General features: G+C 33.5%; 1 protein-coding gene across 1 annotated transcript in view; it reads right to left on the reverse strand.

Annotated features, from left to right (window-relative positions):
• Positions 1–12287: 12287 nt before the first annotated feature.
• The window catches only part of SCARF2 (scavenger receptor class F member 2), a 1458836-nt gene continuing 1444252 nt past the window's right edge, over positions 12288–26871 (reverse strand). The window contains exon 11 of the mRNA XM_044068378.1: positions 12288–14506. Coding sequence (XP_043924313.1) covers positions 13269–14506 — 1238 coding nt within the window. The 3' untranslated portion in view covers positions 12288–13268. The remainder of the gene's footprint in view (positions 14507–26871) is intronic.

A 26871-nucleotide genomic window follows, 5' to 3' on the forward strand; every position in this document is an offset into this window, starting at 1 on the left:
TAAAACATGAGCTCATGATTTGTTAATAATACAGGGAAATAAACTCAATTTTTCTAAGCTATAAATAGGTTGACATGTGTAAAACTCAACAATTACAAAAATCTAGCATACATATGCCATTATATCACAATCAGTGATCACTTGCCGTTGTTAAATGTGAACTTATCTATATATAGTCTGTCTTATTTAATCAGACTGAGTCAACCAAGAAAGGCCGTGAGGCCAAAAAAGCTAATGTGACTATGCAACATACCTGGATTCAAAAGAAACACCAATGACATATTTACATTCATTTTACTTAAAGTTACTGAGTCTGCTAGCTTTGACTGTTACAAAGAAGGTTACACAACATAACAGTTATGTGGGGTACTGTTTATAATATGACGTCTTTAAGACATACACTATATCTGTTAAATATAAGGTCTGCTCCCTCCAGTCACTTTGACTGACTGCTCAGAAACATTTCATTCAGAAGCATACAGGTCTCTCTTTGGGGTACTGTTTCATTCTCATCTGAGCTAAGAACCTTTTCATCAAGTAGATTCTTAATATGGAACTTCAAACTGGTTGATCAACCTATGGAACAGGTAAGTCAGAGGGTTCATCAAATCACCTCACTGCTGTAAACAGTAAAGGAGACTTGGAGGGAGGGAGGGTTGGTGCTCTATGGCCAAGGCATACATCTGAAAGATGCATCATTATAGTATGCAACTAACAAAACTGATAATAATTTCAAGGCACATAAGCTGCAGGAAATATAAGACAGAGCCCCAAGCTGAGAAACAGATCCCCATCAATCTCCAGACTGAGTACTGAGTACTAAGTTTTGCATGGCCGAAGAATGTGAGACAAAATCCAACTTATTCTGCTTGGCAGAATTATATCATGTAGACCAAATCCAAGCTGCACAAACTTCATCCAAAGAAACACTTCAGAAAAAGGACCAGAAATGGTCAGACCTATAATGGAATGACCCCTGAGCAAATGGAAAAGCATCTTCCAAAACATTTCCTTGCAAAATGAATGAAGACTGTCTAGCCATTTGTACAGACATTATGATTTGACTTAATTACCTTTGTCTTCTTTTGCAAAGTGGACAAAGTGGAGGCCATCTTTATACAAAAATGCCCATTGATATAGTACTCTGATTGGCTAATACATCCATGGTATGTACATGGTGTGCCTTTTGACTGGAATTCTTGTGAAGGAATCTCGAAATGTAAACTTTGGTTTATACTTGACAGTCTGTCAGACATAGTGATGAAAGAGGAAAAACTGCAAAAAGGAACCCATTTTTATGGAAAGCCAGCAAATGCAATCAAACCAAAAGAGCCAAAGTTCTGAGACCCTCATGGCACATGAAAAGACAGTGAAGAATAAAGTTTTCCAAGACAGGCATTTTAAGTCTGCAGTATGAGCTGGCTTGAAGGAAGGAAAAGTAAGTTCTTCAAGCATCAAGGAAGATTTTGAGGCTAATTTATAGCCATGAGGTTTAAGCAATGAAGTCACTTTGCTGTGTGCTGTAGAGATACAGGTTATGGCTACTGGTTTATGGAAGCAGCATTCCAGTTTACCTGAAGTTTGCTTTGCTTCTTTAACTACTAAACATTTTTATTGCATCTTCAGCTGCTTGTGCTTGTCAGAATTTTACTGACTGCTGGCAAATATTGATAATAATCCTGATGTCAAATGAAATGAGATTAGTATCTTGCAAAAGAAGAAAACCATTAAATCTGACAGTTTATTCATTGGCTGTTTCAGATGTCAGAAAGTTACTAAAAATGCAGGCTATAGTAGACAACTCCAACTTAGACATTTTGCTTGCCATGGGTAAGAATTTTGTTACTGGAACTGGTGCTGAAGTAATACTTGCTTAGAAGAAAAGTTGGATGTAAAATTGTTCTTCAAGGAGAGATTTAGTGTCTATAGATGAAGAGAGTAGGAATGGTCTGATAGTATATACTTTTTGTTCAACTGACAGGAGGTCTTCTATTGTTGAACATACTATTCTGAAGAGCAAAATTGATTCCACGGATGTTTTAAATACTGCATCTACTAAAGAACTACCTAGGGCAGGCCTTGGTGAAAAAGAATGTTGAAGGTACATGTGGAAGAACACATGGAGGATATTTGCAATGGTAATTTTAATAGTCCTGTAGGTGAACATTTTTTTTACAATGCACGGTGGATCAAGTGATTCATTAAAATTTAATGTGATATGATGTCCCTTTATGAAAGAGGGGATATCAATAAAAGGCTGCTTAATTTGGAGAGTAAAATGATTCTTAATTATGGCAAACTGCTTCTGAAAGGGCTCAATTTGGAGGCTAATTTAATTTAAATATATGTTAATATTTATTTACTTAAAACCTGTCACACATTTGTGAAATTTGTTAAATGAAATTTGCAGTGTTTATGATGATAAAATTGCATATATAAAGTATATTATGTATAATTTTACTCGGTATTTTATGATTAGATGGATAAGGATTGTAAGAAATGTAATTGAAGTAAGATTTTTTACAATTTTTTTTGTAAAATTATATGGTAAATTGGCATGTAATTATTGAAAGCACCAGTAGTAGGCACTGAGTATAAATGTAGAGTCAAATGTATGATTGTTATCCTTGGAAGGCAAAATGCCGAGGTACCAGATGTTACGTAGAGTAAAAAAGTTTGAACCTGAATGCTTAGTTGGCTGTTTGTTGTTTTTCTGAAAAGTTGTCAACACAGAATTAGCAAGTTTGCAGTTTCTAGTTCCTGAGCTTGACCATTTGTAAGCTGAGGTAAATAAGGACAGAGGATTGCATATTATTTTGTGTAAAATTCTAATTATGTTGCATAGCTATTGTTAGTACACATCTCTAAAATCTGTCGATCACGGTATACTTCTAAACTGTACTACCAATTCTGATTGCTTTCAACAAATGTCTCCATGTACTGTTGTTAGAGCTTTTCTTCCTTTACCTCCTTAAAATAACATCTGAAGAACAATAACTTGTGGGAGATATTTGGGTTGTGTGGCTAGGCTTGTAAAAGTCCAAGTGATCATTAGCCTGACATACACCTATGAAACCTATAAGACTATGAAACTATGGAAATGAATGTAGCAACTCAGCAATAAGGCCTGGAGGTAATGCACACCAAAAATATAGTTTTGCTCCTGGTAATCTGATTATTGTTTAAGTATTTGGCACTATTAATATTAAGTTTATTTGGAAAATAAACCATCACTGCAATCTTCCAGACCAGTTAAGATTATGTATATAATATCTACATAGAAATACTTATGCATCTATTAAAATCAACACTGAAACTTAGGCCTTATTTTCAGCTAAGCCGGTCTAGTAAGGCTGTCCATTGGTAACCACTTTATTTGTGATGGCTGCTGGTATATTGTTGGACCTAATAGCACTAACAATGTAGGAAAATACTCTTAACCACAGTAGAGTATGCTGTTGACTTGTTAGTAATACCAAAGTACAAGGATTATTTAGAACTAAACTATATTTTATTAGATTAAAAACAGGAGGGGCTATACAATAAATCACTTTAAACTAAAAATGGTTGTTCTTGGTTCCCAGCCTGATGATATGATAGGTGAGCACATTACAATGGTTTCTAAATTGCTTCAGAAAAATATATTTTTGACTGATCTGCAGAACACTTTAGAAACTAATAGTGGATGAAAATTTAAAAAAAAAATTGTTTAGGAAGGATCAAGGATCTTAAACATATTTTTTCACCTGGATATTTTTTTTTTTTGCTTGGTTGGTCAGTGCGTTAAAGATGCTTCACTTACCCTTGGTGAATTTTTATTGTATGAATTTAATAACACCTCCTTCACTTTCTTAGGCAAATTCCCTCCGAGGATTTTTTCAGGAATGTCTCTGGCCTTGTAATTCTCCCAGATTCACATGGGTCATAATGATTTGAGATTGGGAAAAGAGGGAATAACTGCTTACTCTCCAGATTTATATACTTGTGTGAATATGTTTTTGAACTTTCTAGAAATATCCACAGTGCACATTTTTCTAAAGACTTGATATTATTAAGTCTGGTGTTGTTTTTAAAATAGGTTTTAAGAATGAGCATGTTGTCTCTTAAATGTGCCCATAATGTACATAATTGGCTAAAGAAAGTGATGTCCATTTTAGAACTGTTGCAGTTCCATGGATATATGATTAGTTCTTTTTTTTGAGTTGGTAACTTGCCTTCTCAGCAGTGAACAGATGAAAGGGTTATAATCTGAAACTTTACAGTTAATCCACATTAATACCAGTTTGAAACATGCAAGGAAAAGCTATTCTGTATATAAATGTATCTATAAACAAATGAATGCTTGTGCTATGAGTATACAAAAATATATTAACGATATTGTTATTGAAATGGATAATGACTGATGAGGAAAGACTTTGCCAGTATTAAAATATATTAATTTCTAATCATAACTGAGCAATACAAATTAAGACTATAATATTCATACGTCACCTTTAAAGATTCATTTGAATTATTTATTTCCAAAAGTTTGTTGACACCGTCATGGTCATCAGTCTACATTTATTGCTCACTGCTGGTGGTTGTACCAACATATTCAGGTACAGTTAAAGCAACTGATTCACCTTTTCTAGAAACTTGAAGGAATTAGAATCGACTGTTGCAGTGATGTTTTTTTAAAATAAATTTATATGTTTTCAAGAAAGGAAAGGAAAATGTATCTATTAAGAAGTTGCATTTGTAATATTGAAAATGTAGTCTTTTGTCTGAATTTGCTTGGTATACAACTTTTGTGAATTATACCTCTGCTGTAGATAACTGAATATGTGCACTTAGTTTGTTGTTATGCTGATTATAATTTGTAAATAAAAATATAAAAAGTAGATTTCATGGAAGAGCTAGATTTATAAATAGAGGTCTGAGGAGAAAAGTGTGCCTTGAAAATTTTTGAATAGTCCTGATGATGTCCAACCTTCCTTATTACACATTTATGAGGCTTATATGTGACATAAATGTGAATTGTAACTATAAAATAGCCACATTCTTTGATGAATGTGTATAGTAGATACTCCAGAACCAGTACTATCTCAGAAATATGCACACAGAAATGTTGATCTATCACCAGTGGGCTAAACATCTTCCCTTGTCAGCAGAAGTCCTTTGTGTGGAGAAAATGTTAAGGTGCTTTCAAGTTGTGGCACACTTTCTCTGACAGACAGTGTCACTGACTCCTGGCCACAGCTAGAATCACAAGACTCATAGCTATTGTCTCAGTCTATGCAGGTCTAGTTGGTCCAGGCCTGACAGGTGAGAAAATCTCTTGTCATTTGTAAGAAGAATGTGTGGCTAGACGGACATTTGGCTAGACTGGGAACTATGGCTACACAGTCCATTGAGGAGCTATTAGAATTACTGTCTTTCCTGGCATTACCAGAGAAATGGAGCATAAAAGTCCCTGCTATAAAGGCATACCAGAAGGAACAGTTCCTATTGGACTGCAAAGACAGGATGTTCTTACATTGCACTTTGTGATAGTGTCAGATTATACATCATCTGACCTCACCTTTTTAGCAAGAGTTGCACACATCTTGGTTAAGATATAAGTCATATAGATCAAGAAGCCCTGTCTGAGCTTGCTCACTTGGCAACTGAATGCCCCAGAGTATCATTGATAAAAAGAAACAGGATTCAGTCAATCTCTGCACAAATGTAAGACCACCACCTTGCTTGTTTACAAAAGACACCATTGCTGGTTGCCCATGAAGAGTCCCTATGAGAAAAGACCTGCTATCTTTGTTACATTAGGGCTCAACTTGGGTTACAGATGGTTGACTGCTGCACCGTAAAATTATCTTTTTAACATTCTTCCTTTGTTAGTAATTGGTGATTTCAGTTAAACATTCAAATTCTTATCTTAAAAAATAAAACAAAATAAAATAGTAAGGTGCCAGCACCCTCTCTGCTGCTTATTATATATAGTACTGTACACTGTGTATGACTGCTGATGCCTATGTCTGGAAAAAAATTGAAACACTCAGCAATGCTTATAATATTCTTGAGTTAGTCTTTACAAACCTGTCACATTAATACATAGTGCTGAGGCTTATCCATTGTAACGTGAAGCAGAATTATAACATTGATGTACTTCAAACAGAAATTAGGTCTTCTGATAGCAAACCATACTCAAAATATAGGAACTTTGCAGAACACAGGACCCTTTGAAATGAGACACTTTAAAAAATAAAATGGGAATAATTACATCTAGAATGAGCTGTGAAAATTAAGTATGGGTATTTTTATGATACATTAAAGGACTGCATTTGCAACCATGATCTGTTAATAAAGTGTACAGTAATATATATAACAATTGGCAATAACTGTAGCAAAATCAAAAAATGAATACAAAGTTACACACATAAACTAATAGTTGAACTAAAAATGTAATCTACTTTGTTACACATACATAAACCAAAAGAACAATAAATTACTAGATTTAAAAACTAATCAGTGCACGGCTTAGAAGCCAAGGTGCTATGGTATGGATTAGTTTATAAATTTGGCAATTTACAGTACTCACAAAGCCATAAATCTGTACAACAGAACAAGTAAATACCAGCAAACTTTTAAGAACGTTCCAATGAATAAAAACCTTAAAAAAATAGACAAGTCAAAATGAAAGTTAAATATGCTGATAAAAGACACGTTGGGAAATGTGGTTACTATGCTAAAGGTATATAGACTAAAAGCCTTAAAGAGAGCATAGAACTGTAGCACACTAACCATGTAGGAAAACCATTTACACAGGTATAAGGACTACCAATCATGTTGTACAAATAGTTCAGTTTGTGTTTTACAGATGTTAGAGGCACTGTACTTGGACAAGCAAGAATATATATATATATATATATATATATATATATATATATATATATATATATATATATATATATATATATATATATATATATCAGTCCCTTAATTACTTTACAGAAGGTTAATTTAGGTACCACCCAAAACCCACTACATGAGTTCACTGGAACAGGATGAGATTGAGATCTTAAACGTGTTTTACAGAAGACTAAGGACAGCTTAGTAGAGACAAGTATCATTGCTCAATAAATCCATGATCCATGTATATTATCAGACATTTAGGAACAAAAAATAATACTCCATTGTATAAAGATGGGCAGAAATCATAATAAGCGAACTTCACACCTATAAGTTTGACCTGTAACCTTTGTGAAATTTCCAAACAACAACAACAATCTTTTAATCAAAAAACAACTTAGGAATCTTTTTACGTGAAGAACAGTATGGTTTTATGAAAGGTAGAGCCTGCTTCTAAAACCTGGTAGCATTCTTTGAAACTATTCAGTTGCAATGGCCCAAGGGTTATCAGTTCACACATTGCACCTAAAAGATGCAAAATTCTTTACCACCATCTTGTTTACTTGAAATGCAAATTGTCTTGTATGATTAAAACCAATAGCAACTTATTTAGCTAATTACATAATGACTTGGGTGACATAAGCTAGTACATTTTTTCAAAGAATCAGACATAACAGGTGATGTTTTCCTGAAACAATTATTATTCTTCACATAGAATAGCATCACAACAGTTAGGGTTGCTGAATCATAACCCTGGGCTCTCCAGTTCATTTACTAGCTGGGTGCCTTCAATGCAGTCTGTATATGCTCCTTCTATCAGTAGGAGTTTTGATGGGTGATCTGGCTTCTCCACACAACTCAAAGAAAGTGCTGAAAGTGAAGAGTCAATCCTCCAGATGGTCTGTTGCAAGTGGGAAGTGTGTGTGTGTGTGTGTGTGTGTGTGTGTGTGTGTGTGTGTGTGTGTGTCCAGGCATGAGTGACAGATACTGACTCCTTTGTAACCATGGAAGCTTTGCATGATTTAAGTAAGACACAGCATTATTGATTAGACCAGCTGACAAGGGTGGAGGGATAGTGGTTCTAGACAAAAGTAGTTACAGTGAAAAGATGTCTAGCATATTAAATGATGGAGAGGTTTATATGAAGTTGCAAAGATTTCAAGTTACTTGAATCATTAAGAGTTAATTTTTATTTATATGCTTTGCTGATGACAAATCAGATTGATTATGGTTTATATACCTACTTCACAGGTGACCATCCCAGAATACCCACTATTTATGGATTACAGAAAATGCATAAAGGCGCTGTCAACCCCCCTGTCCGACCTATAGTTTCTGGGAGAGGGTGGCTGACTGAGTCCATCTCTATATATGTGGAAAAGCAACTTATATTGGTTCTTGCCACCATTACAACTGTGTTGAAGAATACCAAGCAGTTCCTACAAAACCTATATCAATGGTCAATAAATCTGGATGATTTGAATGACATTTTGTTTGTAGCATTAGATGTTAATTCAGTTGTTATGGTCATTCCAAATGATGTAGGAATAGATAGTGTAAGTTTTTTTTTGACATCTGATAGGTTTTTTTCTAACTCTAAGGTACAGTGATTGTGTGCACTACTGGATCTACTACTAGAGAATAATGTTTTCATCTTTGAATTGGAATATTATCTGCAAAAACTGGGGGTTTCAATGGGCACAGCATGTGCCAACTCTTATGCCAATATTGTCTTGGCTTATTGGGAAAATCAGTCAGTTTTTACAGATGTTAGATTTAGTTCACATGTGAAATTTTACAAACGATTTGTGGATGATGTCTTTTTTGTTTGGCAAGGACCAACAGATCTACTGCTGGAGTTTGTAGATTATTTACAAAATACAACTACCTTTCTTTCATTTACTATGCATTACTCTGCTGATGATATAGATTTTCTTGACACTGTTATTAAGAAGGATGAGCTAGGCGGCATCTGCACTAGTATGTATAGGAAAACCTGTAGGAAGACCAACATCCTACACAACACTAGCATGCACCCCAGGCACATTCCAAGGAATGTGGTTAAAAACCAAGTGCTCAGAGTAATGAGACTGCATACAAATGAAACTACGCTAGAAGAAGCTCTGGACACTTTACATATAGAGTTGTTAGAGCATAGTTACAAACTAGGAGTCATTGAAAGGGCTATTAATGAGGTTAGATCTGCCACTGGGAATGAGATTAGACCCTATTTCTCTGACCTCCTGGACCAACGAGCTAAGAAGAAACATTTACCTGAAGGTAATGCAAGTAGGGTAACTCTAACATATTCAAGTAACATTAACGTCATTTGTGATGTGGTGAAAAAGAACTGGCCAATACTCATGACGGACCCAAGTGTAGGTAATGTGGTCAGACCCCATCCATGATTCTCCTTAGAAAACAATAAAACCCTGAAGCAACATCTGTGTTATAGGCAGAACTATATAGACAGTTTACATTCTGTAAGGAGAAGTACGTATGCATGCAGATCAAGTAGTGCCTGTATGTATGTGTGGACGGTTACATCTGTTACACACCCTAGAACTATGAGAAAGATTGAGTTTAGTTTTTATGCTGACAGCACAGATAAGAACATAGTGTATTGGGCACAGTGCACTGTATGTGAAGGGTTCTATATTGGGAAAACCAATTGAACATTGAAAGAAAGAGTACTTGAGCATAAGAATAATATACACAATAAGAAAGAAAGTAATGTGCTAGCCAAACATGTGATAGAAACTGATGATACCCATCGTTTTAAGTTTTTGGTTCTGCATAAAGTTGGTACTAATATAAGAGGAGGTGATATAGCTAATGAAACAGAATATATTGAGGGCTACTCTATACCCAGGTCTGAATAATGCTGTGTCTTTAAAACCTGCTCTGAAGAGGGGAGGATTGCATCATTAATTGCACCATGTGATCTGACATCCCTTAATTGTATGGCTGGTTATTTGTATATAAGGTTTTAAGTGTCTTTTATTTTTTCATGGCCTGAAGAAGTGGGTAAGCCGCAAAAGTGCTCACCAGTTTGTTTTGTGTATTACTGTTATTAAAACTGTTTTTACTCAACTTCAGCCTTTTGGATGTCCATTTTTGGAATATGCTAGGAAATAGCTTGTATGAGAAATCAGCCCTGTTCTGGTTGGGGATTGGAATAGTGGCTGGAGGAATTTAGACCTTTGTAGCAACAGCAAAGAGGCATAACTTCAGACTTAATATGATAACTAAACTGTTGATGCCTTACATCAATTTTGGGCCTGTCCTCAAGTTTTGGACTTCTGTCATGAACTGAAAAGGTTGTTAGAGAACATCATTCATGAAGAACTACCTCTGGACCCTGCCTTTTTTATTAATGACTCTTACTACTCTATACCAAATGAGTGAAGCTTTTAGGACCTGGGTTATGCATAATATTGCAGTGGTAAGGCCTTTCTTTGCTAGGGAATGGAAAACTCATGTAGACTCAATTTCAGGAAACTTAACACCCTTAGTCATATAGGCTTTCAGGAAGGGTTTGGATCTCTCTTGAAGGAGTGTGTCCTGTCATACAAAGTCTCTGCATTGTTCCAAACCTGCTGGATAATGTCCATTAGATACTGTTATGGTAAGGGGTTATTAGTTGGAAGCTACAGAGTACAGGGTAAATATACTTTCACCTTGGCATGTAGCTACCCACACATCCTTATGCTGTCCTGTGATGTCATGTAATCAGTTATCCATTCATGCTCTAATACTTGCGCATGGTTAATTCTGTATACAGTTATAATGGTCTTCACCATTGCTATGGCTGTTGTTCTTCTCAAATAAAGGATGGAAAAATAATTCAAGTTCCTGGGTTTTTTGACAGCACCCTTGCTGTTTTCCAGATTGTAAACTGCCAACATTGTAACACTGTGCCATTTAATAAAACCAGTATTACTATTTCCATTGAATTACATGTTACTCAGTAGAAAACTGTGTTTAGTCTCTAAGGCCTTGTCTGTGCTGGGACATTTTTATGAGGCTCCCCATTGAAATGTCAGCACTTGAAATGCCACATGCCAACAAGTCAAAAAAAAAAGGCTAAAAACACAGAAGAAGAACAATTTTAAAACTTGCTGTTCTGCTTAAAACTTCTTTTTGCAAGGGGGGTGCCCCCCTGCACACTTCTATCCCCCCATACACCCCAAAACTTATTTATACCAACTCTGAGATCATCATACATTGGATAAAAGGGTATATTCCAAGACAAACACAAGTGTTGGCAATATCCTGTTAAACTTAAACAGCAACATTAACAGATGGGATGATGCAATGCAATACTTTATAAGCTTACGCGCATGCTAGCTCTGTACATACACTAGAGTCACTTCAAAAAGAAGACAGACACCTACATGAAAGGCAATAGTTAGAGATTGATGTTGATGATGAACTTTGACAGAACAAGCTATACGCCTGCACTGTGAATAAGAGCCAATGAACCATACTACCAAAAGTCTGAGTTTACAGATAATCCACTATTGATATCCATTAGTGAAATAATCTGTGAGAGATGCAAGTGCTTGTTCAAACTCTACGGTAGTCACTTACAGTTTTACTTTTACATTGAGCCATCCTACATCACTCATAAACCTTGAGGGTAGCATGTAGTTAGAGATACTTGCCAAATGATTTTGGCTAGTTGTAAACCACATTATTTCTAAATTTCAGTCAGGGTTTATGAACTTAAAGCAGACTCAGGATAACAATACAATATTGGAGCTAATCTCATATCATGATCCATGCTCAAATAATTAACAGCATATATTCACAGTGGATACAAGCAAAGAGATTGATTGTGTCTATGTCCCTTTGAATCACAAGTTCTTTTAGTTCTTTAAAAGAAAACCACTTTTTTGATAAGCATATCCAAGCTGCAAAAATCTTACATAATTCAGCTTCTACTTATATCACAGTTAATGGTAGGACCTCACCTTCCATTATTTTACAAGCAATAACCAGATATAGAGGAACTAGTCAAAAAAAAAAAAAGAAAGAAAAGAAAAGAAATGTGTAAAAAGACATCTACAAAATGTCCCTTACCAAGACATTGGAGATATATATATATATATATATATATATATATATATATATATATATATATATATATATATATATTACTTCTGAATTAGCTATAAATACTTCAAAGCATACATCATCATCCAGTGATGACATATTGATGACATGACTTAAGACCAAAATATTCACACATTTACTGGAGTATGGCTTGTTTTCCCGAACATGCTAGTGAAGATCTATTGTCATTTTATACTCCAGGGCCTGTGTGCTGAAATGTTTACTTTTTTTTCAGGATAATGTAAGTGATTTACATAATGAATTGATAGAGTCATGTTTGTAAATGTCTTTCAGACTCACTATTTAATTGCTGTAAAGCTGAATGCAAGTAGTAAAACACAGTTGTATAAAAACATCACCACTACCAGTATTCTGGAGGAAAAATACAAAACTGTAGTCCCTTATGTTCTAATGAACTCTTCATGAATATATAGAAGCAGAAAGTATGCATGTTTATCTTTGGTCTTTGGCAGTTTTCAGCCAATGTAAAGCAAACTGCTATAGCAAAGTGGAATACAATATGAAAAGCTAGCTTATCCATATTTGAAAAAAATATAGGACAGCACAGAATTTATATTATTATAAGCACTGCTTATGCAAATATAAAATAATACTGTTCAGAAAATCAACATTTTCCTTTGTAAGTTATATCAAACTAGTAACCTTATTTGGAAAAAAGTACCTAAAATTGTCATTTAAGATTAAAATAATAAAAATGCATCTTGAGTAAGCATTCATCACAAAATATTTCTTCTTATCTCCATTTCAGAAATAGTACCATACCAACATTATTTTTTCTTCTTCATAATTTAAACAATATCATCCCAGTTCATAAAAGTTGAGATTTTAAATATTATACTTCAGATAAACAAAGACTGAAATGAAGAAGAAATACCCAGTAAACATGAATAAAAAAGGCACTACAGTCTTGAGATAATCTCAGTTCTGTTTTTCTTTCCCTATATCCATTCTGGTTAAACACTATACTGTATTTGTGTCCTTCTTTTTTCCACACCTTCAACAAAATTGTTTTTGAAAATTACTTGAAAGGAATAAATGTATTACTAAGATCCAGATGTTCTTAATCTTTGAGGGAATTCCATTTTTAAGCATTATTGAGTTTGGATTTTACTTGCAGTAAAATCCTTATAAGGAATTTTATTGATTTATTTTTTACTGCTGGACCAGCTCTATCTACTTTGAAACAGAGAGATGCTTGATGCCATCTGGGATGTGACCAGGACATTAAAACAGGTCTTGCATTCCTACTTGACTGTCTGTGGTGGCAATACTGGGGTTCTGGGATGATTTTTGGAATCAATGTCCAAGGTTGCTTCTTTACTTTTCTTTCTAGGTGGCTTCTTTATTGGTGTCCTTTTAGGTACCTGGTCACCTGCTTCTTTCTTTGGCATGCCAACCGGCTCATGGATATTGTTTGAGTCCTGTTTCTCAACATTTTTTTCTTCTTTAGCTGTCACATCAGGTGATGGCATGTTTATTTTTTGAGACGTTGTGGAAACTGGTAACGTAGCATTGCTTGATTTCTGACTAACATGAGAAACTGAACGTTTTGCCTTCTGAGGAGGTGTAGGCTTTTCCTTTTGAAACTGGGGTGAAGCCACTCCATTCTGTTTCACATTGCTTTCACTCCTGTTGAGGCTCTGAGTCTTTTCCTTAAGTTGTGCTGCTAGCTGTGTTGCAGCCTCTGATGAGAGCTGTGGAGGTATGCCATCAGATCTGGATTTTCTGTGATTTGGGCTTTTAGGGGCCTCTTTAATTTCTATACCTTTTTTGTCTGCATGAAAGTTTCCAATCTTCTTTAAAGCATTTTGAACAGCACCATTGATATTTCCTAGTTGTTCCTGATTTGCTTTGTTCCGTTGCTTAGATCTGGATGCACTTTGAGGCTCCAGGGTGCTGGATTCTTTACTTTTTTGGCCTTTTTCTTTGTGCTTCATGATTGCAACTTCATCATATTTACTTTGAAGGCCACCAGATGTCTCACTTGGGCTTCTTTTTCTGCTGTGGTCCTTCATGCTTGTCCCTTGACTATTTTCTGGAATATCAGACTGACTTGTTGCTTTCCCAGCTGATCTAGATGTAGGCAAGGAATATGACTGATTATTAAACTTTCCATGAATCCAAGATACTTTTGGCTTTGTGGAAGGATCAGGAGGAGGAGGTTTAATTCTCTCAGGGGAAGGTGGCTTGCCAACAGCAGTTGTAATCTTGCAGTCAGGTGCATTTTCCTCATCATCCTTTGACTGTTTGGACAGTCTTGCTATTTTAGCATACAAGGCTCCACTGGTAGATTCTGAACCACTGGAAGATCCATCACTGTCTGAGGATTTTAAAAGTGGGGTTTCACTTGTATCAGCAGGATTTATGTTACTGGATCCTGTCTCTTTCAGATAGGTGTACTCTCCAGCATCTTCTTCACTGATTGGTGGAGCAAGTTTCTCAACATAATTGGGGCTCCCTTTTTCTTTTTCACATATTGAATCTGTGTGAGAGAAATAAAAGTATATTAAAAATAATACAAAACATTTCAGCATTTTTATATCACTACTAAATTTTATGCATGAGAAACTGAACATTTTAATTTGTTTCTAACTGACACATAAAAAGTTCTTTCATTCATTACCTTACATACCCCCACACTTAATACATCCTAAGCCGTCACACACATGCACACATATCTGTGTTCCTAGCATCGTCTGATTTCAGCTTTCTTAAATTATTTTAATAACCCTCTCATATCAGTAGAAAAGTACAAAAGCACTATACTCATTCAATATTAGATTCTTACCAGTTTTAAGACTACAGGTATGTTGCCAAATTTCTATACTTAAAGAGCAGTGTGGTATAGTTAGAAACTATTCTGCTTATTGATAGCATCCCTTAGCAAAAATCAAAATTGCAAAGTTTAATACTAATCTACATTTCCTAAATGCAGAATTCTTCTGCATGAATGAGTTTATCCAAGACAGAGCAATCAAAATGATGGAAATTCAAGGTGCATGTAAATGTTGGGGTGAATGGAATTGGAAAAAAAGGAGAATTTGTGAGTCAATTGAGGTATTTATGAAATCTGGTACAAAGCACAATTTTCAGAAAGTAATAATAAAGTCATAAGATGCAAGTTAGACCAAAATCAGGGAGGGATTACGTTAGTCTGTATAGTGCAATAGAGAAGGCAAAGAAACAAAAACAATAATTTATCTTTATAGATATAGAAAAACAACATAGTTCTGGTCATTTTGTTGGCTGACAATATAACTCTGGGGTTAAGGTAATGGGTTACTTTCAATAGAAATGATTTTGCTTCTTGTAAATTCTTCCTAGATTCTACATATATCAAGAGATCAGAATTACAGGACTACCCATATGTGTTAGTTGACTACATCTAGTAAGTCATTCATGGTCATGATTGACAGGCCATTGCAAATAAATAAATAAATAAATAAAATATAATGTGAAAAATCACATTAAATAATTACAAGATGGGTGGGCCTAGGAAACACTGTGCAGAAAAACATGTAATGTTTATGGCTATCAAAGACACCAGATTCATAATGACAATCTCAAGAAGGTGACTGATGAGTGCTCATGAAACTGACAGTAAACAAACAACAAATAACAACTCCATTCCAATGTTTGCTTTGACTCAGTAATGTTTTAGGACCTTTATTGCACTATAGTTTGTGCTCATATGCATAATGAATGAAAGGGATTTAAAGAAGATATAAGCCTGTTCTTCCAGCAGAGTTTATGCAGTTTGGGCAGCTATTGTGACAGAGTAGAAGGGTGGAGATTGAAGCACATTGTGGCCTTGACTGGATGACAGTGAAGAGATGAATGAGCAGCAAAACAGCAACCCTATGATTGAAAGTGACTCAACCATGAAGCTGTAGGTAGGAATTACAGAAATGACTGAAATGAGTGTTAGCAGGCAGAGTGAAATAAAGCCTTGGTTAGTGGCAGTGCTTTTAATACCCTCAAGGATGCAGCATGATGACAAAAGCAGGTGAGGAGAAAGATGCAAGTATTGCAGTAAATTTGGATAAGATGGAAGCAGTACTAAGTGAGTGGAGTATATGAAGTGTGCTTTGGGAGAAGTTTCAGGGCATAAGGATCATAATTCTCAACTGTCCAGAATTTCACAGAATGTCTAAATATTTGCTTCACGTTTTTGAACTGTTTCTCATAGAATATATGGTTTTCTCTCAATCCATGGGTAATTTAAAACATTAGATCATGACAAACATTTGCGTTTCAAACTTCATAGCCTCCAATTATGCAAATGCAAGCCCTGTTATTCTATCAACTTTCTAAGCTTATAAAAGGGATATTTTTGGATAATATTGCTTTATTTTAAATAAAACTGAAGCATCTTGTGTGTAACAGCATTAAAAGTATAATTTACTTTGCCTTATTAGCAATTTGAGTAGCATATTAATTCAGTTAAAATCTCCCACATCCCACTGAACCCTCCCATGTTTTCCTCCAGGCTGAGAAAAACAAACAAAAAAAAAATAATAATCCTGGCTACAGTCATTTCCTTTATAATACATAAATTGACCAAATAAATATCACAATTTCTTTAAAAGGCATCATTAGTAGTTTCCAGAGGTAGAACTTCAAGTATCATTATTTTTTTTCACTAAACTTGCCAGCAATATTGATTTGATTGTTTCAGTTTGGATGTGATCAATGTTACAAAAAATTTTGGCAGAAGGTACACAACTTCCTTACCACTAACAGCTTTAAAAAGCATACATGTTTTCAACCACCAAAGGTGAATTCTAGAACTCTAGAACAAGACCACAATTTTTGATACAATATGCTTAAAAGGCCACAACCATGTCAACATTATTTCTATAATATTTCCCCAAGTATTTCCAGCCTATTACTTTTGGGTATAATTAAGCCCTCAGGAAAATCTTCTGTTAGATAGTTTGGTTCTTGAAAGAGCAAATAAAAATATTATAAATTCTCCAGAGTTTAACAAAATGTTCATCACTTGTGAAAAATATAATTCCTTTCTTAAATCAGAAATTATTTGGTTACTGATCAACTATTAGGCATAACAACTAGTTTAATTATTTAGATATATCATTTTTATCCAAAATAAATTTGGATTTTCTTGCCAAATATATGATCTGTTCTAAAGAGTCTTTTATTAATAATATTCAAACTGAACAAATTTGACATATTAATAATCAATGATAATTTGATTTAAATTTTATTTCATTTTGACTTGTAACTATTGTCTGTGCTAATAAAAGTCTATGCATTGTAATACTGGAGCTTTTCTCCTCAGATCTGTGCTGAAAAAGGGCTTTCCCCAGTCAGACGAACCCGGTTAACAAATGTCAAATAAATATAAATAAATAAATCAATAAATAAATAAATAACCTGCCTATAATGGAAAAGGAATGTTTAGGACAGCAGAATGTATCTAACGTAGGTTATACATCATATAACTCTAGTTTCAAATTATTAGGAAACCAGGATACCCAAAGGAAGTTATGCCTTGGAAAATTTACAGAAGATGGAAGAGAGGTGCTTTTTAGGTGGTATGAAATGTTCTGTATATATTAAACGCATGTGCCTAAAATCTAATATGCCAAGCAAAGAAAATAAGTAGACAAATATAATTACCCAAATATCATTGACTATCTGAATATTATGTTCAAATAAAGTTACATACCATTTTACCACACTAATTAACATCTAAAAGAAAGAGGATAACTTCAGGGTTGTTTATATTATAAAAAATGTGATCTAGGCAGGGTTAAAATCTCCCAAGGAATTATTGAAGAGACACCTCCCCAGAATATTTTAGTCAGATTCTACATTCTTTAAATTAAAAATATTGATTCTTCCTGCAAAAGATAATTAAGAATTCTGCAACTTGTTAGAAATGTACACATTTTATTGCAGATGGATTTTTTTCTGTTCTTCTGCAATGTAATGTTGACTATTTGAATAAATTCATCATAAACATTTTAAACAGCTAATAATTGGGTAACATCCTGTTTAGGGATTGAAATGAATAATAATTATGATTTGTAAAAATTAGTCTTGTAACTATTACAATTTTGCATACTTTGGGAAAAGGACAATATAAGAGAGATGTATCTTTAGTTACTATTAATAATGAATCATTTGTGTATGCAGCTAATTTAACTGGTTGATTACTGATAATCAGAGGCCTTACAGTATTTCTTGATCAGCTGACTTTAAAAAATGCAGTTAATAGTCAATAGAAAAGAACTGGTAAATAAAGGCATCTTTGACAGACACCTGAGTTTTGGATCATGACTTTGGAATCAGTGTTGTTTTAATATGAATAAAATATTTTGTTTGAAGATGCTGTCATCGAGTAATAGAGTTGTGGAGGAAGATTTAACTTTATAAGAACTAAAATAGATATTCCACAGTAATGGAGTCAAAAGCTTTTTAAGCATCTAGTGAACAAAATGTTGAGTCTAAACAGATATTATTGTCTAGTTATGTTTTACTTTAATATGTTCTTGAATAATTTGTAATATTTGAGTAGCTATAGACATTTTTTTCCTGTGATAACTCCATACTGACTGGGATGTAACTGAATGCTGATTTTAAATAGCAATATGGTAATACAAATTTAGCTATAATTTTATAATCGGAGTTGAAAAGTACAATGGGCCAGTAACTTGCTAGACTTGTGCAATCATTGTCCATTTTTTTATTAAAATAAACTTTGCAAAAGAAAACTAAGGAATTAGAGAATGATCTGTAAATTATATGGATATTAATATATTTAGTATTCTTTGACTTTGTTTTTTAGCAAAACATTAGTAATATTGAATAGGAATGGAATCTGGAGCAAAAGCTTTATTATCTGGAAAATGATAAATGTAATCAACAATTTAAAGAAAACAAGATGCCAAAATTGTTTAGAGTAAAAGCATATAGGTGAATGAATTCAAATGTACAATTTTTGTATAGGAGTTTGGAAAATATATTATCAAAATATTCAGCAAATTAACTATTTCTAAAATTCTTTTATTCTCTCTGGATGAGTTTTTTTCTGACTGATATAATTAGCCTTTTTGTTATTTATTTTTCTTTTCTAATCTCTTTAAAAAAGGTCCCACTGGCCATTAAGCTACTGAAAATGGATTTGATTTCTGTCCTTCTAGCTATAAACTTTGAGCAATGTATTGCAAGCAATTTGTCAAAAAAGTTCTGAGAGTGTAACAGTTCTCAAAAGTCAATTATTTGATTCTTAAAGTTAACTGAATAAACTGACTGAGGTTTCTTTTTTGGGGATAAACTCTTGGCTAGGCTTGTAAGGGCCCCAGGACCATTAGCCTAGTAACCTCAAATGATCATATGATCTTATGCAGTAAAAAAAATAAATGTGGTCTATGTGGATGCACATGTTCAATTGCAAAATTAATTTTCTCCCACAATAAACCTATTGCAGATTTTATCTTTTGTTCATAAAGAAAAAAGACTCTTTATTAATGCAAAATGAGTTTTTTTCTGACTGAAAATATAGCTGCTAATGGAGCAAGTTCAGAAAGAACATATGGACATAATGACATATTGGGAAAAAATTCTAAATATTATTTGACATCCAAAAGACATAATCTAGACAATTTTTTATTCTTATAATCAAGATGTACAATGCCTTTCTAGGATAAACGTTCACATTTTCACAGATCAATTAAATGACCTTTGCAAAATCCTGAAAAATGTAACTTTTGGCATTCTTCAGATTTGATGAAAAGCCAATATTATAGTGACTTGCTGCTTTTCTAGGATGAACATTAAAAATTTCCACAGATAAGTTAAATTATATCTGTCTGGAAAAAAATACTGAAAGATTTTCTATTTAGGGTTTTTGAAATTTGATGAAATATCAATATTATGGTCAACAGAAAATTATTGAGTGTACACTTACAATTTGTAAACATCATCTAATTCTATCAAAAATATTTATATTTTACAAAAGGATCATAAATAGAACCAATGGTGAAAAAAATATCTTTACTTGAAACTCATTAACAAATTCTGTCATTTGCATCTTGAAATGTATACAGCACTTCAAATACAAATATGTTTGCCACCCCACTTGCTTTGCTGTCATGTGAGTTGATAAAAACTTCACTGAAAGCTTTAATGTTAAGCAGCACATTTGATTCAGAGGCTGCTAGGTATATTTGCTGTGAACAGATTAAGTCTTCTTTAATGTGAGAAAAGAAATTGTTAACTTACTTCTTCTGATTTGGTGATTTATACCATTATTATGTAATGAAAGTATATTCTTGTCATCAGCTAATCATTGTAACTTGCAATCAGTACAAGATGTTTAATATGTGAAAATGATAAAACAGTGTGTAGCTCATGTCTAATATGGCTGGGAACATACCTCTAATTGTCATTCAAATTTACTAAAGTTATTTTTTTCATCTTTGAGAAGACTTTTCTCTTTTGGGCTAAATATTAATAAATATTAATTGGCACTTGGTTAAAAATAAACATTCTGCATTTTATTACACTGAAAAAGATTATATTTTTTTACAGAGAATGAGAAAAAAGTTTACTATTATTTTTCAATTGAAACCTGGTTTTGATGGACCAGACATGTGGACAGTGTCCATCTTCATTTTGGCTAGAGTATTTTCTTTAGTCAAGTCATTTAATGTTTTGAAAATGTATTGCACAGTTACTGAAAGTAGTTATGCATTGTCTAGATATTTAGGTATACCGTTAATATGCAGGTTGAGTTTATGTATTCACATCTCAGAATTTAAACATCTGTGTTGGACTTCATGAATGGATGTTTTAAGGAGCTATAATCAATAGATAGTTGTTTAAAATGGGTTGACAAATTTATTAAGTCAGTTTTTAACTTTGCTTTTCAGATAGCTTTATAAATTCTTCTTGCATTTTCTATACATCTTTATTGAATTAACAGTTGTGATATAGGCAAACTTACATTTATATAAAAGTAAGTAAATCATATTAACAAGTTCACATTTTCAAACATTATACCTAAAATGCAGAACAGGCAATACAGGTAGCAAGGTATACTACCTGTTTGGTGTTACAATTACCTGCCCTGCACTTCACATAAGTATTATTAATGTCTGCTAGCCTAACAAATGCTGCTTCATTAATTCGACCAGATTGTTTGCATGTTCCACATTTTTTGGTCGCCTTCTGAATATCCTTAACTTTTCCATAATTGTCAGTCCTTTCTAATAACCTTTTAATATTAGGAGCTGTTTTATAAACAAATAATGGATTACCCCCTAATTTTATACCTATATTATTAGAGGTCGTTATCAAGTCCCAGTGCCTACATACAATATCCCTGATATAATTCACATACGGTGTGTACATTAAAACACATACCCTGTTGTAAGCTACATCCCTAGGATCATTATCAACTTTATCCATGTTTGTTTCTCCATTAGCTTGGTTATACCTGCCCATCAGAGGTAAATATTTATTACCCCATTGTTTTGAGACGTAGTCTACTGTATCCTTTAACATAACTACAGGGTATCCTCTGTTCTTGAACATCCTAAAAATAACTTGCAATTCAGCATCCATAACTTCCCTCGTAGATGACATACTATGATAGATAACATAGATGACATTTGCTGTTATTGACCAGGTTGTTAGTCTTTTATATGGAGGGGACTGGAAAATGTCCTTGGCATTGAAAGAAAGCAAGTGGCAAATACATACAGATGCCACTAGATTCCCTGGTATCAATGATAGCATAAGTATTAAACCTTTTTTAATATTAAGTTAGAAATTTAATGGATTCTTTAATATTAAATATTAAGTTAGAAATTTAATGGATTTTTATGTGATTTTAAACATTTGTAGTATCAATATTTATAGTATGTCATACATTATAAATGTAATATGTATTGTTCTTAACTTAATTTAGTTGATTAGTACAGAGTATTTTTAAATTTAAATATGGAGGGTTGTTGCTTTAAATATATTGGCGCCATTTTTGCTATATTTACTATATAAACTAGGAATTATCCCTGACTTCTGGTTCTGAGGAAGACTGTATGTTGACAGTTGAAAGCGCTTAACCAGTGGATGTTTCTATTGTTATACAATAAAAGAAGCATTTTGTTCGAGCTGTGTTGGAAGTCATCCTAGTCTGCACCAGTTCTAGTTATTTTGTTCAGTACGTGGTTCTACAGGTGCATTTGGAGGTATTTGTCGGTGAACTGGTATGGCAGGAAGTGGAGACGAGACGCAAGCTTCATTGAACAAAGAAGATTTTATCGCTTTACGCGCTGAGGTTACAGCATTACAGTCTGAGGTTAACAGGCTTATCGATTTGGTGAGTGCTTTTGTGGAAGCACCCAAACCTAATGAAGGGGCGTTAGAACGTACATCTTCAGTTAAATGCACTTCGGTGGAAGTTACTCACGCTCCACCTATTGATGTTTGTATTATGGATACAAACACACAGATTGACATTCCGAATGGACAGTTGTGCGTGGATCATGATGATGCACGTTCTATGCAGGACTCCTTGGAATATGTTAATAGGAATGTAATTAGCAATTTGTCGCCAGCGAACGAATTTACTTTTGATTTTAGTTTGTTCCACACTAGAGAAGAAGCGGAGAGGAATGGGGCTAGACCGAAGAACCGACAGGCAGTAAAAACGTACTCGAACTATACGAGGACAATAAATGGAAATACTAAAGGTACTGTTCATAATAAAACTCTTTCTAGCCCACGTTGTGAAAGTAAAACAAAAAGGCATTCTGGACATTTGTTTTTGAACTCAAAAAAAGTGACACACCATAAAGGTGATATAATAGATCAATTTTTATGAGATGAATTTGATTTTGAAAATGTGGGGGAAACTAATTATGTTATAGGGAGACATACTAGTCCTGTAAATGAACCTTTGAAGGAAATGATATTTAATTTTGGTAAGAAACTGCTTCAAATTAAGAACACAAAAATTGACAATGCATATTTGTTAAAGTGCTTAAAAATACAAGTAATGCCCAAAGGACTTAGGTTTTTTAAACTACCTTTGGGTGTTGACTATAAAGCAGTCATCATTAATGAATTTAACAACTTGTTTGATGGATATGGGTTCTCATATATGAAATTATTAATTAAAATAAATGATGAAAAATTGACTACTTTAGTTAGTGAAGTGGAAGGGTTGAATGATAACATTATTAAGCACACTAATTTTGAAGCATGGAAGGAATTATATAACAAGCAATTCACAACAGCTGAAAATAAAGCACACAGTATTTATCAAAGGAAAAATAGAAAGATTCAACGTGATATAGAACTGTATCAGAACAATAGAGCCTATGTGTGGCCACAAGACAGACATAATACGCAAAGGGAGAGATATATGAGCAATAGGAACAGAATAATGAGTGTGGAAAGAGATGAAAATTTTCAAGGGGGCAGATTTTTTCTGGCCCCCAAGAGGCAGTACAATCAGTGGAACAGAGAAGTAAGATAAATGTTATTCAGAATATGAGTTTAGGCATGTTTTCCTGTTCTCTTCCTAAGAATAGTACACAACAGTATTTAGAGTGTAATGAGGTAAAGAAAGATGATGGTATACAACAGGGTAATGAACTGGATGAGGAAGAGAAAGACAAAAGTGTAAATGAGGAAGAAAATCATATACTAAGCACACATAATGGCTTTAATGTGTTCAATTATACAGATTTAGATATTAGTAAGGAATTAGTTCAGCTGCTGAGTAAAGGCATGAAGTTTATTCCAACTATAGGTATTAATTTAGTGGATACTATTAAGGAAATCAAACTCTATTGTAGAAGGTTGAATTTAGCGATACAATTTGGACAAAGTGATGCTAATAATGAAGTAAGTAGACACAATGACCTAAAGAAAAAAGTTCATATGTCCCAGTATCTAACTTACAAGTAGCCAATTTTGAAAAAATGGTATGTAAAGATATTTACTGGCTTAACAATAATTTACGAAAAAGAAATGGCAATTCATACTATAAAACATATCAGGACAACTTAACAGCAAGTGAACGGAATTGTTTGAATCAATTGATGCACAATAACGATATAAGAATTATGAAGCCTGATAAGGGGGGAGGCATTGTTGTCTATTATACTTTTGATTATAATATGGAAATACATAATTTATTGCATGAGTCAGGTAACTATGAAGTAGTTTCGATCAATCAAATTAATATTGGATATAAAAGAATTGATTTGACCTTGGAAGAATATTTAATAGACAATAGAATTACGAATGTAATCTATATGTTTTTGAAAACTGATTATCCTATTTTGGCTAAAATAATAGGTATACCTAAGGTCCATAAATCCATAAAAACCCCCCCTTTTAGACCAATTATTTCAGGTTCTAAGTCTAAAACATTTAATATAGGGGTGGTTATTGATAGATGGACTAAACATGTGTACAAACACATTCCACATTTAATGATAGATTCCTGGAATTTTTTAGGTAAACTTACATCTGATTTGTGGAATGAAGGTTTAATTTATTTGACAATAGATGTTATAGATTTATTTTCAAGTATACCTAAGGACATTGGATTAGAATATTTTAGCAACAGTTTGAGGAAGTTCTCTAATCTTAGTTGGGATAGGATTTGCTTAATAACAGACATGATGGCATTAATTCTAGACCATAATTATATAACATTTCAAGGAGAATATTTCAGGCAGAGCAAGGGGGTAGCTATGGGGGCATCTTGTGCCCCCATTTTTGCTAACCTTGTAATGTTGGAATGGGAGTCAGAATTTTTGTTTAAAAGTAGATTCTATTCTGATATAGCATTTTATGCTAGCTATTTAGATGATCTATTTATATTATGGAAGGGCCAAAAGGAGACAATAGGTGAATTTATTGAGTATATAAATAGTACGACACAATTTTTAAGGTTTACATACAATTTGAGTAGCAAGGGAATTGCCTACTTGGATACATATATAAGTCATACGGATGAAGGTTTTGCATCTAGGATTTATAGAAAAAACACATTTTCAAATGATTATATTCAGTTCAATAGTAACCATCCACCCCATATATTCAAAAATGTTGTAAAGGGACAATGTATTAGAGCGGCACGTATGTCATCTACGAGGGAAGTTATGGATGCTGAATTGCAGGTTATTTTTAGGATGTTCAAGAACAGAGGATACCCTGTAGTTATGTTAAAGGATACAGTAGACTACGTCTCAAAACAATGGGGTAATAAATATTTACCTCTGATGGGCAGGTATAACCAAGCTAATGGAGAAACAAACATGGATAAAGTTGATAATGATCCTAGGGATGTAGCTTACAACAGGGTATGTGTTTTAATGTACACACCGTATGTGAATTATATCAGGGATATTGTATGTAGGCACTGGGACTTGATAACGACCTCTAATAATATAGGTATAAAATTAGGGGGTAATCCATTATTTGTTTATAAAACAGCTCATAATATTAAAAGGTTATTAGAAAGGGCTGACAATTATGGAAAAGTTAAGGATATTCAGAAGGCGACCAAAAAATGTGGAACATGCAAACAATGTGGTCGAATTAATGAAGCAGCATTTGTTAGGCTAGCAGACATTAATAATACTTATGTGAAGTGCAGGGCAGGTAATTGTAACACCAAACAGGTAGTATACCTTGCTACCTGTATTGTCTGTCCTGCATTTTACATAGGTAAAACAGAAAGACAGTTAAAAAGACGTATTCATGAACATTATTATAAAATACAAGTACAGGATAAGAACAACGCTCTATATAGGCATATACAAGATAAAGGTCGAGAGCATTTATTCAAATTTGCTATTATTGACCAGGTTGTTAGTCTTTTATATGGAGGGGACTAGAAAATGTCCTTGGCATTGAAAGAAAGCAAGTGGCAAATACATACAGATGCCACTAGATTCCCTGGTATCAATGATAGCATAAGTATTAAACCTTTTTTAATATTAAGTTAGAAATTTAATGGATTCTTTAATATTAAATATTAAGTTAGAAATTTAATGGATTTTTATGTGATTTTAAACATTTGTAGTATCAATATTTATAGTATGTCATACATTATAAATGTAATATGTATTGTTCTTAACTTAATTTAGTTGATTAGTACAGAGTATTTTTAACATCTGTTTTTAAATTTAAATATGGAGGGTTGTTGCTTTAAATATGTTGGCGCCATTTTTGCTATATTTACTATATAAACTAGGAATTACCCCTGACTTCTGGTTCTGAGGAAGACTGTATGTTGACAGTTGAAAGCGCTTAACCAGTGGATGTTTCTATTTTTATACAATAAAAGAAGCATTTTGTTCGAGCTGTGTTGGAAGTCATCCTAGTCTGCACCAGTTCTAGTTATTTTGTTCAGTACATGGTTCTACAGTTGCATTTGGATCATATGATCTTATGCAGTAAAAGAATTAAATGTGATCTATGTGGATGCACATGTTCAATTGCAAAATTAATTTTCTCCCACAATGAACCTATTGCAGATTTTATCTCTTGTTCATAAAGAAAAAAGACTCTTTATTAATGCAAAATGAGTTTTTTTCTGAGTGAAAATATAGCTGCTAATGGAGCAAGTTCGGAAAGAACATATGGACATAATGACATATTGGGAAAAAATTCTAAATATTATTTGACATCCAAAAGACATAATCTAGACAATTTGTTATTCTTATAATCAAGATGTACAATGCCTTTCTAGGATAAACGTTTACATTTTCACAGATCAATTAAATGACCTTTGCAAAATCCTGAAAAATGTAACTTTTGGCATTCTTCAGATTTGATGAAAAGCCAATATTA

This window comes from Protopterus annectens, chromosome 4.part0 (assembly GCF_019279795.1).
Source record: "Protopterus annectens isolate FY-2018-M chromosome 4.part0, PAN1.0, whole genome shotgun sequence".
Lineage (NCBI taxonomy): Eukaryota > Metazoa > Chordata > Ceratodontiformes > Protopteridae > Protopterus > Protopterus annectens.